Genomic DNA, 15,525 nt, shown 5'->3' with positions numbered 1-15,525 from the left:
GCCGTCCTGCTAGAAGGTGCTGTCGAAAATATTGAGAATAAAAACATTTTCTGAAACTAAAACCTCGCCCCAGATGAGCGAGGTTTGGACTTTAATCACAGACTGTTTAAAATGCTAACCGTACAGTCCCAGGAGTTCCTGAGCTCCATTGGGTCGTAGATTCCTCTGGTTCATTGCTGTAGACAGCTTTCTGCTGTTGATCCACCTGATTACAACTGCTATAAATATTAAAATCAGTGTATTATCATTATTAGAAATTCTATTATCTAAACTACTAAATTGTTGTTGATGTGGTTGTGGTGATGGTTGAGGTGATGATGGTGCTGGTGCTGGTTGTGGTGATGGTGGTGCTGGTTGTGGTGATGGTGGTGCTGGTTGTGGTGATGGTTGAGGTGATGATGGTGCTGGTGCTGGTTGTGGTGATGGTGGTGCTGGTTGTGGTGATGGTGGTGCTGGTTGTGGTGATGGTGGCGGAAGAGGAGATGGTAGTTGTTTTTGTTGTGGTGATTGGTGGTGGTGGTTGTGGTTATGGAGATGGTGGTGGTTGTGGTTTTGGTGGTGGTGGCTAAGGTGTTGATAGAGCTGGGGTTGGTTGTGGTGATTGTCGTTTTTGTTGTGGTGATTGGTGGTGGTTATGGTGGTTGTGGTTATGGAGATGGTGGTGGTTGAGGTAATGTGTGTTAGAAATGTAGGACACGTCACAAATATATCATACATAGCAACCATGAATTATCATCTCAATGAAACTACTGTATACATTTCCCTGAGTTTCCAACTTTTATGTGGAACAGACAATAAAACAACTGTTATCGCTCGCCTGACGGCCCCGGCCAAGGTGAAACACTCACCGGTTTATGTCAAGAGGTGGATTTCAAGAGGTCTGTTTGTACTCCACCTCCTCACAGTCAGAATACACAAGTCTGCAAGAAGAGAGAAGACTTGGAGGGAAGAAGAACTCAAGAGCCAAGAGGTCAGTTCTCACCGTTATCTCGCTCTTTTAAGATAGATAGATAGATAGATAGATAGATAGATAGATAGATAGATAGATAGATAGATAGATAGATAGATAGATAGATAGATAGATAGATAGATAGATAGATAGATAGATAGATAGATAGATAGATAGATAGATAGATAGATAGATAGATAGATAGATAGATAGATAGATAGATAGATAGATAGATAGATAGAGATACTTTATTGATCCCGAGGGAAATTCAAGTTTTAATGGACCTAATCAGTCGTCTTTTTGAGACAGTGGATTCAAAGTGCTTAAAGGAACTCAAAGCATGAGATTGATAGTTACTCTACATACTCCTGGTACTTTTAGAGCATTTGTTGCAATAATCAACTTCATCAACTTTTACCTGCTGCGCTAAGTCAGCAGCAAATGTGTCTGTTTTCATTCAAACGTGAAACAAACAAAAATTATTTTACTGTATAGGATTGCATTCCACTTATAAAGGCCCCTTTCCACCGAGCAGTCAGGTTTGGTACAGTAAACCTTGATGTTTATGATGTGATGCTTGCATTTACACAGCCAAGCACAGCACATTACTAAATCACAGTCAACTAGGGTGACTGATGATTCAGAGGAAGGTCTGCATTTCTGAGGTTGTCCATGGGGCGATGCTACACACTGACACTATTTGCAAAAATAGTGGCATAAAAAGCCTTGAAATTACTCTCTCTGAATCCATTGCACAGGAAGCAAAGATTATTGAAACCAATCAAAGAACTGCAGTTTGTATAGATCTACCCGTCAGGGTTTTATTGGTACACTTTACAACCCAGCAGCAGGGTACCAAAAAAGTTGGAAGGAACAGTTTCTATAAGTGCCAATGTCCCTCAACAGTGCTAACAAAGAGGGACACTTAATTCCACCCCAGCATGTTTTGCCATGTACTGTTTATTATTTGCAAAAGTTACCATTTTATAAATCTATAGATTCTATAAATGACTGTGAGAATCATGCAGGCTTCTCTTCACTATGGTCTTATTCATGCATGCTGGAGGCATATCCTGTTAATTTTAATGCATGCCAGCAAGCAACCAGCAGCTCAATCTACTCAGGAGAAAATTACAAAGCCCAATCAATACGAATGTGTCCTACAAAGTTAAATACCAGCTCGTCTGATAAACAGCCACTTCTCGCTGTCATACTGCACAGAGGCAATCTGGCTCTACAAATTGCTTTAACGGGACAGGCAGGAGGGAGCGAGGCTTTGTGGGAGGCAAATTAGGAATATTCTTGCCCCCTTTTCTTTTTTTTAAGTGTATATTAAGAGTTTTCCTGTCTGACTCATACTCTCACTCATCAAGTTATGTTGCGGCATTCATTTACATGATTTTGGTGACTCAGTTTCTCTGGTTATTTCTGTGACCCCCACTATGCCTTTGAGTTTTTCAGCCGTGCAACAGGCGGACACTTAACAGTCAGACTGGGAATGTATAAAAGATTGACCAATCAACCTTGATGTCACCCACTTGTATATGGACAACAATTTTAAACCTCAGCTTTCAGGCTGTAACCATCTTGCTATATTGGGGCCAGAAGTGGCCATATTACCTACCTACCTACCTACCTACCTACCTACCTACCTACCTACCTACCTACCTACCTACCTACCTACCTACCTACCTACCTACCTACCTTATAAACCTACATGTATCACTCTTCTCTTTGTAACAATTGTTGGTCATTTGAAAGATTGCAGGTGAAAGCAATAATGCATGCCTAATTTTTCAGGCTTTTTTTCCTTTTGGTTGAAGTTTATAGTGTACTGTTCAATATTAAAATATCAAGTATTTCCATTTTAAGGGTTAACCTTGGTTAAGCAGATGCTTAAAGTTTTCAACAGGTATATGGTAAATTCAGTGACATATTTTTCTATAGCTCTATGTATGATAGATTTGGTTGGTTCTCCAAACACTGCTCGAATAGGGAATTGTATTGTGATCTGTTGATATATAGTGTTTTACAAACGTAAAACCACTGAAATTCGTGAAGTTGATAGAAACCCAAAGCAGGTCATTAACTTCTAATCCATTGATATTATATAAGGAGTAATGTTTACAATGGTCTTATCAAAAGTAACTTTATTTTTATTTTTTATTTTTTTGGAGATCTTATTTTTTTTTTTTTGGAGATCAGTTGAGGTTTGAAAGTACCACCTCAGAATAAGAGGTTATGAGGCCAAGCCCCAGTTGTAAGAAGCAGTTTATCAATGAGTTCTTCATATTTTGCCTGCAGGACACTGCTGACCGTTGAGAGTAGGCTTTTGGCAGATATTTGTAGAATACTTGTATAATGAGTTGTGTATGACTTATCATTTACCTAATGGAATCAGGTCAAACCTGGATGACGTGGGAGCAGGTGTAGCTAGTAGTCACATGAAAGTAGCAGTACAGCCCAACTGTGAGGGTTATTGTTGAATGCAAAGGGTTCAGATGCCCAGAGGCAATTACCCTCCACTCTGATAAATTCCCCACATACAAGAGCTGTACCGCCTTCAAAGCTTTAATTAGAGTCACACCCTGTGGTGCAATTAATTTAGCATCCAAATTATGCTCTGCCTCTGAGCAGACACAGAGTTGACGAGGCCAACAGGAATCTTTGAGCCACTGGAGAAGGTGTTGGGATTATAGCAGGTTGAGGGCTTCCCATCTTCCGGATATTGAAGGATGTTGGTGCCAAAGCGAAAATAACTCTTGAAGCACAAAGGCTGGACCAGCAGAAAGAAAACTGAAACAACTGAGGCAACAGTTCGGCCCAACCTGCCTTTCTTTGTTTTCTGTTGCAGCAATTAGCTGACCCATGTCTGGTTACAAATATCAAATTGATGCCAGTAGTTAAAGGCATGGATGGTTATTTTCTCCAGATACACTTTTCAAGACTTTGATTGAAATTCTCTTTAGATCCTGACAGACATTAATTAATAATAATAATGTGTTTTGAAAAAGGAACAAAGACAGTTGATGAACCAATCATGCCTCCCTTTCTCTCTGCTTGTTCCTTACCCTATGCATGCAAAAGCCCACACTCACAGCATGAGCTGAGGTCCGCTTCTGGATCAATGGCGCTAGTTCATGAAAGCGAGGGGTGTGGCTTTTGAGGGAGCACAGAGGGGAGGGGAGGGGGTGGGTGAAGACGGAGCACTGAGGGACTGCTACTTCCAAAATCATGCTAGTTTTTAAAAATTATCAACTCTGCCTTTAAGTGACTTTATCTGCCTCCTGCAGAGAGTAGGCCAGCTGCTAGGCACGATAGAATACATTACAGTTAACTTGATTTTGGTAGAGTGTTAACACAGCTCACAATAAGTTGCTCCAGGCGCCTGCACATATTTTAATCTACAGTAAGGAGCTTCTCTCTTGTTCCTCATCCATGTGCGAGTGACAGAAAGGAGAGTATAAAACAGGCGCCACATCGTGCAGCTTTGTGTGGTATTGCTCTTCGGCTGTAAGGACACCCCGGTAGGAAACTATCAAAATAAAGCTGTTTGGTTTTGTTGCTGACGCTCACTATTGTCCCGTGCTGGTGTGGACATACTTTAACACCCTCAACACTGCTAATTATGAACATGCTGTAATTTATACATTGTTAATTAACTAACCAGTACACTTTCAGACCTGTCCTGGTTTTCCCTATCTGTCAAACAGTCCAGTTCAATTTGGCAAGAACAAAAGCAGGCATGGGAACAGATGAAATGTTTGATACAAAATTTTTCCCAATCACAGTTTGACAGAGCTTTTACTTGGTATAGAAAGTTTATACGTACTATGGCATTGTGTTCATGGACCACCAGTGGTTTGTTTCCACACATTAGCCTCAATACTAGCAGTCTGAATAATCCTTTTTGCTCTCCTTCATCATCACAGTGTATCGGCTGCTATGCATGTACACTTTGATAAACCTGAACTATGCACCATAAAGTGATGGTTTAACATTCCTAATAAAACGGTAGATGTGAATTTGCTGCTCTTCTCTCTCATTGGAAACAAAACCCTCAATAGCAGCCTTGGATCAACATTACTCTGAAGAAAAAGCACTCAGACGAGCTCATCTGTATGCTTTTGTCTGTACAATGTAGGGTTAGATGGGCTTAGTGCATTACTGTTTTATGTAACGCTGAGATGTGCTTTGTGTTAATGTGAGTGAAAGATTGGTTGATTTTTATTCAAGATGCATTGATTCTTCTCGTCCGCCTCTTTTTTTTCTTTAATAATTGGCGTTGAAATAAAACATTAAGCCACATCAAAAGCTCAAGTATAAAAGTGTATCTGTTGTTTGCCTTCTGTTTTTTTTTTTCGTGAGTGCACCTCTCGGCATGCTTCTCTACACCCACACCCACCTCCTCACAAACAGCTCTCAAACTTCTCTGTGTCGATAAACCTGGACTCTGCTCTCAGATGAAGGACAAATGAAGAGGCTGAGCAGAACTAAACTTGGTTGGGGAGTTTGTTTAGTTTTTTTTGCAAAATGTGTCAGTATTGAATGAGCAGTGGTTCCAAAGTGAAGGAGAAAATCAAACACATTTAGCTAAGAAATACATGTTCTCGTTAGTGTTTAAATTTCTTTTTTTTTTGGTTTTGAATCCTAAGGGGGGCCAGAAGGAGCTGAGGGGTGGTTTATGTTCACATCTATAAAAGCATCAATAAGTGTCCTGGCAGTAAAGCCCTCCTGGCTGGGTGTGTGATTTCTCTATTGATTAGTTTCTCCGAGGATAACATCGTCACTTGTGGCCCTGTCTCTTTAAAAAATACTCAAATTTGGATGATCACAGCTCCTGATGTGATCATTTATCTTTCCTGTGAGGGAGATGTATGCCGAGAAACACAGGCAGAAATACATCTCAACATGTCAATGGAGTTAAATGTTTAATTTGTAAAGGAGGTAAAAAAAGCTCCACAAATCTGTGGCCTTTGAAGCTGGTGAGTGTTCCAGACCGTGGTGGGCGAGTGTCTTAACCGAGGTGAAATGCACTGCTGAGTATCGATCGGAGACCATGTGATTCAACTTCTCTCCCCTTGGACTGTGCTCCCTCATCGTTTGTATCCGCTCGCATCGATTGGCTGGTGCAGGCAGGCTGGATCTGCACAACAACGTGGTCAACCAGCAGTCTGCTGCAGAGAAACCTCCCCACTTAGCCTTTTAACCCTCATTGTTATGCCTTCCAGTTTTGTTGTCAGCTGTTTTAAGCTTTGATGCAGGTTGCAGGCATGGGCGGCAATTTATCAAATGCAGTTTTTCAAGCGTTGCTGTAATCAATAAGAATACCTTGAGACTTGAACATAGCTCTGAGAGGAAAATATGGGCAATGAATATTGTGTAATAACTTTGCTAATTTATATTGGTTTGTGAAAGCTACAAGGGTTCAACATGAAGATGTCTAATATAAAACTGCTGTGAGAATCAATAAGCTATTGTTTCTGGGTCTCATGTATCATGAGATCTAATGAACATTTGTTTTGGTTGTATTGATTGTAATAAAGCTAAAACTCTCTATTGATCACAGAGGCTAATATAAATGTCTGAGAGCCATGCTCACCATAAAAATCTTATATATCGGCTGAATCAACAAACAGCTCCATTGTGATGCACACATGCAGTGCAGAAGGGTTTTATATAACTCAAGTAGAAAACATATCTTTAAAAAAAAAAAGTTCACAGCTGAATTTTTAGAAATAGGAGTGGAAGTGCTGCAGGGTGTTTGTATTGTAGTAATCACATACAGGGGCTCTTTGGCTAATATAGGTTTTCTATCATTTCATGTGAAGGGGTAGCAGGATGAAGTCAAGCTAAAACCACAAACTGCAACTGTCTTTTCAAACCAATCCAAGGCACACTGGAGGATTTGTGTAGAATTAAAATGCCTTTATTTTAAGTGGCAAACTCTGACAAATGAATAAATATAATGTATTAATTACAACACATGTTTATGATGGAAATTTGTCCCAGCAGAAGGTCTTTGGACTCAATGGTTGTTTTGTGATATAAAGGAAAACAGATTTCTTCCCTGCTTTCTTCTTTTGTTCCCTTCACATAAACACACGTTTGTTCGATGTACAGCTTGTAGGAGTGTAATTATCGTCGTCCATTAGCATTCCATCTGATGCACATCCAACTGCTGATCCTCATTTCATTTGCTCCCCGGCTTTATCCGGAGCGGCAGTGATAATGCAAACATTTTCACTTTGTTAATTGAAATCCTGATTAATTGCCAGACTGCCTTACTCAGTGTGATTCCTTTGTTTGAAAAAGTTCATAATCATGCAATAGGAATCATGCAAACAGCAGCAGGAGGCAGATTCTGAAGCTTGTGTTTGCCTTTTCTCGTTTCTCCTCAGTGAAATATGGATCAGTGTCTGTTTTAGGACATGTGCTGTGAACCAACAGTAAACAAATAACAATAGATCTGTGGTGCACACATGCCCAGAGGGAGAGGGACGTTTGTCTGACTTATATTAGGTCTGTAGGGTTTTTTTCCTAACAACAAAGTTAGCAGCTGCAGGACACTTTTTCATGTGTCATTATGTCCTTTGGCTAGTGAAACTCATTGTAAATCCTTTTTCCTCCCAGTTTGCAGAACCTTCTGGATGTTCCGGTCCGGAGAAACTGTCTACTTCATTTACTCCTTCCATTTGTTAAGGCTTTGGTGAAAGTCACCCACCATCTGCATGGTGAACAACCTTCTGGAAACTTCTCTCAGGACTGTGTTTGCTGCCTTAGTTGTTTAATGAGGAGTTTTATATTGGGGATCTCAGCCGTCTGTGTGACCTCTGCTGGGTTAAACCTTGGTAGCTAAAGTTAAGGGTGTTCTTGTTGCAATTGACAGTCACACTGTAGATTTAGGTTGGCATGGCCTTCCATTTAATAGTTTGTGCAATAAAAAGTCGACAGTCCATCTCTCAGTGAGACATCAGCTGCCAGCAGCGGAGAGTTCATCTGCTCCCTGGAGACTCAATTTCTGCACCACCTTGTTTTCATACACGCTCAGAGACAAAAGTTTCACTCAGAAGACACACTTACATCGTTTTTACCAAACACTAAACCGCTCACAAAGTGCCCTGCAACTGCTGCGAGTAATTATAAAAGGAAAATCCAGACTTGAGAAAACATCGAGAGTAGCATTTGTTATTGACAGACATTAGAGAAGGATTGTAAGTAATGTGTCTCCTTTTAATGATAACCATATTGACTTAAAGATGCCCTGAGGACTAGTCTATCCAGCAATTGTAACATTGCCAACACTGAATCCTATCTATGTTAAATTTATTGAATTAGGAAAGTGAACATCATTCAATTTAACAGCAATTCACACGTCTAAGTAAATATGCTGGTATTAGCACACAAGCTCATTTGCATGTGTAGTCATAATTCATTTCCAGATTATACTTGTGGAATACATTTATCAAAGGTGACACACCTATTCAGAATTTGCTATAAAGGCTTTTCCTTACATCCTGGAAAATGAATGTCATTGTTAAATTCATCAACATGTTATAGCCATCATGTGTATTCGTGTCCTACTTTGTAAACAGGTTTTTAAAAAATGTTTGCCAGATGTTCCTGCTTAACTCTTGTGATTTATGTTTTGTCTGTTTTTCCTGTGCAGGTTGTGACTTCCTGACCTTTCCCTGAAACGACGCTGACATTAGGCTCATAGTTGACACAGACAGAGCCGTCGTCTGCCTTCAGAGTTGCCAACCTTTGTCACCTCTCCTGCCGTCTTTCCTCCAAACACATCACTCCTTATTTGTTGTGCTCGAGCTCAGCAGGAGCTCAGGTTCGTGTTCTCGTCTTTGAGGCTGAATGTACCTCCCATGCGATGCGATGCGATGCACACTTTGCTGCAGGGCTGCCATGTCGCACTGACAACACAGTGTGTTGATGGAAAAGAAAATACCATGAAAATCAGGTGTTGACAATAGGAGTCAGGGGTAATCGCTGTTCTTTTGAAGGCAAACAAACCCGAGATCCCCGAGCTGAAATATAGAGGTTAAAATGTCACATGTGCTACGTTTCTGCACATTGTTATGTATAAAGTGTATATTCTTATGGCAAGTTGGATACAGTAGGTCCAGTGACTGTTGTGATCCGGAGAGACATGTTGTGTTTTGCAGTCTGATGTGTGCACCAGCCTAGGGTTAACGACAGATCAACACCCCCCCCCCCCCCCCCCCCGCGCCCCCAAACTTACTCACATGATAAATCAGGACAGAACAAGAAGCACAATAGTGCACCATGTCTCATTAACTAAGGAATGCCCCATCATAATAAGCTATTAAAACAAACAGCAGCCAGCACTGACTGGCTTCCAAATGAGCTTGTGTGGTTCGCAGCACATGGCAGGAAAATTTGAATTTAATGATTCCAACACATCAACAGTCATGATGCTTCTTTAGACAGCAGACGAGTGAATGTACTCGCCAGGTGCAATTTGATTACAGTTTTGTTGCCAGTCGTGTTGATGGTATGGAAACAGCATGATAACACTCAGGGCGATGATAAAGCTGACAGGATGCTGATGTTGTGGAAAAAAATGGTGAAGCTGCAGTTTTAATACTGCTGTTTTTTTCCATCATGGTTGAATTAAGAGTGAAAGTTATCATCCATGTGTTCAGTGGGGCTTTTAGGTTGTTTGTCCTTAGCAACGCGGCTTCTGATGCTAAAAAATATAATCATTCATTTGTTCACCTGTGCATGAATTATGCATATATTATAATGCCATTTGCCCGCTGCATCATTACCAAAATCTTATTCATTACAGTGCACACAGTAGAATATATGAGCCGAAAGACTAACTGATGATTCTTTTTTAAAGATTTTTTTTATTATTATTATTTCGTTTATTAGACAAGACAGCTGAAGAGAGACAGGAAATAATGTTGGGGGGAGAGAGTGGGGGACGGCATGCAGCAAAGGGCCAAGACCCGACGTGAACCCACAGCCGCTACGACAACGACTGCTGCCTCTACACATGTGGCGCACGACATAACCACGAGGCCTCCGGCGCCCCGTAGCTGACGTTAATCTGACAGAGTCAGGACATCAGAATAAGCTTTAGACTCTGAAATGTAATCCAATTCAAAATTCATACGGCAATACATGTTTTTAAATTGTTACCAAAACAATCCACCTGAAGAATAGGTAAACATTGAAAGCATTAATGGAGAGATGTCAGAGTGTGGCAGCTGTCCTCACTGGAGGCGCCCCGTGAACTGGTGGGGGTTCAGTACCTCGGGACTTGAGCCGGCGACCCTTCTGTTCCCAACCGAAGTCCCTACGGACTGAGCTACTGCCGTCCCGCTTGGTATCAGAAAAAAATGCATGAGTATCCATTTTGCCAAAATTAAATCCTCATCAATAAATGTATTTTTATTAAATCTTAGACTTTATTTATTTAAAAGATGATCACTGACTGACTCTCCCTTTACCTCTGCTTTGGTCTCCACCATCTTCTGACAAACAAACAGCTAGCTCCTTTGTCAGTGGCCCTATTATAAAGCAAGGCTAAATCATTGTTTCCACCATTATAATTATAATTAGGCTGGAGCTGCACAACTTGCCACACTAATTTACAGCTAATTAAACTTCCAAAGCCCTCACACATGCAGTGAGATTTCCCCTCAACAGATGAATTCATCTTGTACTTTATATTGACTCATGAAATGATTGCTTGATTGTAGGAGAGAAGTAAAAATGTTGCACTTTTTTTTTTTTTTGTGCTGCAGTCTGCAGTCAGGCACTCATATTTGAGTTGTTGCAGTTCTCTCATTATTTTCTGTCACTCAGAAACAAACTGAATTTGTTTGGCACAAACCTAACAAGCACATGGTAGCCTCCGCGGTAATGATCAACAGAATTCAACACTTCATTCCTCGAAACCCCTCTGGAATCCATTACGCTGGCTCCCGTCATTGTGTCAGGTTTGTGGGTGCAGGATTGAAAGGCTTCTCCCCAACGACTGGAAAGACAGAAAATGCTGCGCGTGTGTTGCTCTGTCTGCAGGAGAAACATTTTGACAGCTGTTTTGCAGAAACTTGTTGACAGGAGGATTTTATTGAGGGGGTGTTTACAGACGTCGACCACAAATAACTCGACACGTTGCGCACGCTTCTGCAACGTTTTCTGCAACGTTCTGCGACGTTCGAGTCAACAATTGCAAAACTAAATCAACACTTGCTTATCAGACATCGGATAATCACGCCTAATCGTCAACAAGAATTAACGACACTGACTCCCCCTGCAGTAATCCGTGTGTCATTGTACCACTTACAGCTAATCTCCCATCGCACCTTTTCATGCTGAATAGAGACGTTTTAATCTCCTCTGGTTGTTGTCGGAGATTAATTGCACATTAGTCTCATTTTATTTGAATTACAGCTCATTTTTCTAAGCCTCCACAGCAGACAGGTTTTTGTTTGAGGGGTAAACTGGCTACCGCCTGAAAATATGGACGGGGTAACCGCCGGAACCAAATAATACTCTCTGCATGAACAAACAAGGCAACAGACTAAACAAAAAATGTGATCAACAAAGAAGAGAAGGGCATATTTGTTCAGACGTTGGAATAATCTGGGCGCCTGGTTCTGTGTGATATGCGCTGATCCACGAGACTAGCTACACTTGTTTGTGTTTGTCGTCTCATTTGCATGGAAATGTGTGTGTTTTCCCCCCTAAAGAACATCTGAGGACATCATTAAATGTTGAAAGGCAAAGACATAAATTAAACATCACTGTTTCGTGTTGCCTCAGTTTGTAAACTTTCCGAGAGATTTCCTATCGTGGCTCCACATCTTAATTAAAGCCATGTAGCAGCCACTCGGGTACGGCTTCTCTTCAGGAGGAACGACCACAGAGACGAAGGAAGTACAAGTCAGAAACGTTTGCCAACGCTTGATTTGCATTTCTCAAATCAAGTGTCGGTTTGCACTGAAGGTGGAAAATGCATCTGAACAGAGTACGATCACCAGGAAGCAAGAATTATTTATTGCTGATGTGGAGAATTAAAAAAAAAATCCAAACCCATCCTTGAACTGTCCTTCACTGTTATAAATCATATTTCTGCATTCGTCGACAGGTGAGAATGTGCCGTATACATTTCCCTTTTTCTTTACTTTCTCGACTGTGACTCAGAGTTTGCTGCATTTCTCATAATGACTTTGAACAACACACCCCGGGGAGAGTTGTAATAAATACAGGAAATTACTGGTCCTGTTTCAGAGCCTCAAAATATCACTGACATTTATTCAAATGCAAATAAGTGGAAAACTCAGCCTTAGAACAAATATATTATATACGGTATATTTCTAGATTATTGTCTGTAAATGAAAACAAAAAATCACTCTTAAAAGGAGTGTACAATAAATATTCATGTTTATTCTGAAATGTCAGGCAAAACCCCAACCCACAATGCATTGCTTTTTGGTTTGATTCTTTTATCGGATTGCATTATCACTTCCGGTAAACAAAAAACCTGTTTTCAAGTGGTACTGGTCCAGTTCCTTGGTCCGCATCTGAGTACATTTTTTAAGGTTTATTGTTGGGCTTGTTATGTCTTTATTTTTGGAGATAGGATGGTGGATAGATCAGAGATGGGGAGTAGAGAGAGCAGGGAACTGCAGATGGAAATTAGCAAACTGCTATAATCTGGTACGAAGCATCTTTTCTCTGTGAGATTAATGTTATTGTTTGTGCATGGTCCCTGACAACTAAACTGAAACAAGGGAAGTGACATGCAGGAAGGTTAAAGCACTTTAAACATAAGTCTACAGAAATGAGGAATCACCTCTAATGTACGTGTTGGAATGTAAAACAATCCTTTGGAAGATAACAAGTAATCTATTTTCATGTGTAGGGCTCCTTTGAATCAAAATCTAAAGAGGATGTGTTGATTTCTGTCTCTGATGCCTCATCCGTTATGCTGCTGTAATTGTATAAAAAAAAAATTCACCAAATCAAATGTTTCTCCAAATGAGAATATACGGTGACACACATTAGGACCCATAAATGCCACAATTTGTCCATCAAAGCTTTTACAGAAGCCCTTGGAAGAAAAAAAACAAAAAACAAGCTGTACCTCAAACAAATTAACTATAATTTCCTTCCAGAAAATGTCAGGCAGGTTTAGTGTCAGTGAGGGGAAGAGCGAGCGGAGACACACAAAGAGTGTGACACTCACTCTGCGGCTCACAGTGTTTCCTCCACAGAGCCATCCTGCCTATTAGCCGTTTGTCTGCCACAGTCCTGACGCTGTGAGGACTTGACAGGCCTGCAGCAGAACCTTAAATTAACTTAATTTGAGTTTGGATGTCATCCCCCACAAAGCCTCCTTGGTTTTTTATTTTTTTATTTTCTCAGATCCAACCTCTGACTGCTGCTTCGGTGTCTTTCTTCGTGGACCGCAGGCTTTAATGAGGGAGGGGATCGGCCCGTAGCAGCCAGCTGTTTTAATTAGCACCAAGGGCACTTTCCCGCTCACTGGTCCCTTCTTTTATACAGCGAGAAATCATACTGATGTTTTTCTTTTTTAGCCCTCTCTTGCGTTGGTCTGCCCATTACTGTTTGGATGGCACAAATGACGGGGCGTGGTAATTGGCACCGTGCAGAATCACCGCGGAGGTCCGGCGTAATGGTGTGTTTGAGGGCCATTTTGGTGCCGCTATTTTTTTTTTCTTAACAGAAGCTGAAGGATAAAAGAAGATTTACTGTGCGTTTATTGTGTCCACAGTTAGGCTCTTTTTCTTTTAATGTCAGCAGGGAGGAGCCGTTTTAAAGCCACAGCAAAGAAAGGAGCACAAATCTTCATTTTGTCCACTCACAGAAAAAGCTTTCAATGAATATATTGGTGCGAGGCAATCAATCTCACAGTCTTACCCGGCCGGCTTCTTCTGATTTACTGTTTGCACTCTTTGTTTTTAGAGATAAGTCCCACTGTGGGCTGTTAATAATAGACTTTTCCATATGTTCCACTGCCAGCATCAAGGGACCGGACCACTGCAGCCCCTCAGCAGATTCTGTATGGAAAGGGACATTTTCATGTGTGCACAAACAAAACGCAAATCCAATAACACCCACAAGCGACTCTTTAGAATTCACACACAAACATATGCATCATGAATACTTAACATTAATCTATGCAAATGGAATATCGCCTGCTTTATTTCATGCAAAAGAAAAGGAACAAAAAAGGCTTTAGCTTCAAGTGAACTCCTTTTAAGATTTCAATCCAAAGGCAGCCTTTGGTTCTGTCAGAGGGTTATATGTATATCCTCGAGTCAAGAAACTCACAAAGAACGACCCCACCCTTGGGAGCGGGTTTCTTTGAACATTTTTTTTACATAATGGAGCATGTATTGATTCTTGAGGGAAGAGTTTGAATAGGAAGTGCTAATATTTTAATCCTGCATTCCCAAGACAGAGAGAAACCCAGCGAAAAGGAAAACACAAACAAACGAGATTTAGTTCATTCCATGAGAGGAAAAAGTTTAGCTTAAAAAAACCCAACAAATGGTGTGCGTATTAAGGCTGAGAAAATGTATCCGTGCTTGTGAATCTACTCTGTTTGGAGTTTGAAAGGAGTAATTGTCTTGAACTTTATTTGGTCTAGGCCCTAATAGGGCTTTCTTGACTCCGACACGGAGCTGACAAATGATCAATTGTTCCACTTAGAGAAGTTTATGGAAAAGTCTGCCAAACAAATCACCAGCTTGTGATGAAGCAGAAATTGACTGAAAGTTTTGCAAACATGGTCTCATATCGATTTCACAGTGAAGACTGAATTATTTCTCAGCCGTCTCTGGTGGTGTCTGAAATGTGATATGAAGTCGTTTGACTTTCTGCACTCTAATTCATACAAGCAGCAGCCAGAAAAGCCCTTTTTTGTTCTACGGTTAGCGATACCCTTTGCCACAGGCCGCTCAAACAGTAATGCCTTGTTTTAGATTAGCCTGTCAGGTACAATGTAATTGACTGGAGAGATTAAAAAGAAGATATCACAGTGCATTATTGATTCGCATGTGAAGAGGGTCACATGTACGGCAGTTTATCAGCCGCTCGACAGACAGCCTGGGAATAGGAGACGTTTTATAAAAACCCTCTGGGGACAAAGGGGGAAGGAATAAAGGCTTGTGCAGTCCATTGTTTTAATATCTGTGACTTCAGAACGATAGTTTAGTGATTGGCTCAGGACAACATATGAGGTTTATGTTTGGAAGGTTGCTTGCTTGAATCACAAACTATATCATGAACAGGGGTGGGACTATCTATCTATCTATCTATCTATCTATCTATCTATCTATCTATCTATCTATCTATCTATCTATCTATCTATCTATCTATCTATCTATCTATCTATCTATCTATCTATCTATCTATCTATCTATCCATCCATCCATCCATCCATCCATCCATCCATCCATCCATCCATCCATCCATCCATCCATCCATCCATCCATCCATCCATCCATCCATCCATCCATCCATCCATCCATCCATCCATCCATCCATCCATCCATCCA

General features: G+C 40.8%; 1 protein-coding gene across 1 annotated transcript in view; it reads left to right on the top strand.

The window, feature by feature from the left end:
- Positions 1-302: 302 nt before the first annotated feature.
- eif4g2b (eukaryotic translation initiation factor 4, gamma 2b) overlaps positions 303-15,525 on the top strand; it is a gene marked incomplete at its 5' end in the record, with an annotated part of 34,087 nt that continues 18,864 nt past the window's right edge. Inside the window, one exon of the mRNA XM_079346807.1 lies at positions 303-485. Within this exon, the coding sequence (XP_079202933.1) occupies positions 303-485 (183 nt within the window). The remainder of the gene's footprint in view (positions 486-15,525) is intronic.

The sequence above is a fragment of the Symphodus melops genome (genome assembly GCF_947650265.1).
Source record: "Symphodus melops genome assembly, chromosome: 6".
NCBI classification, from domain to species: Eukaryota; Metazoa; Chordata; class Actinopteri; order Labriformes; family Labridae; genus Symphodus; species Symphodus melops.
The sequence above is the reverse complement of the archived record's forward strand: the minus strand, read 5'-3'. Positions and strand labels throughout refer to the sequence as shown.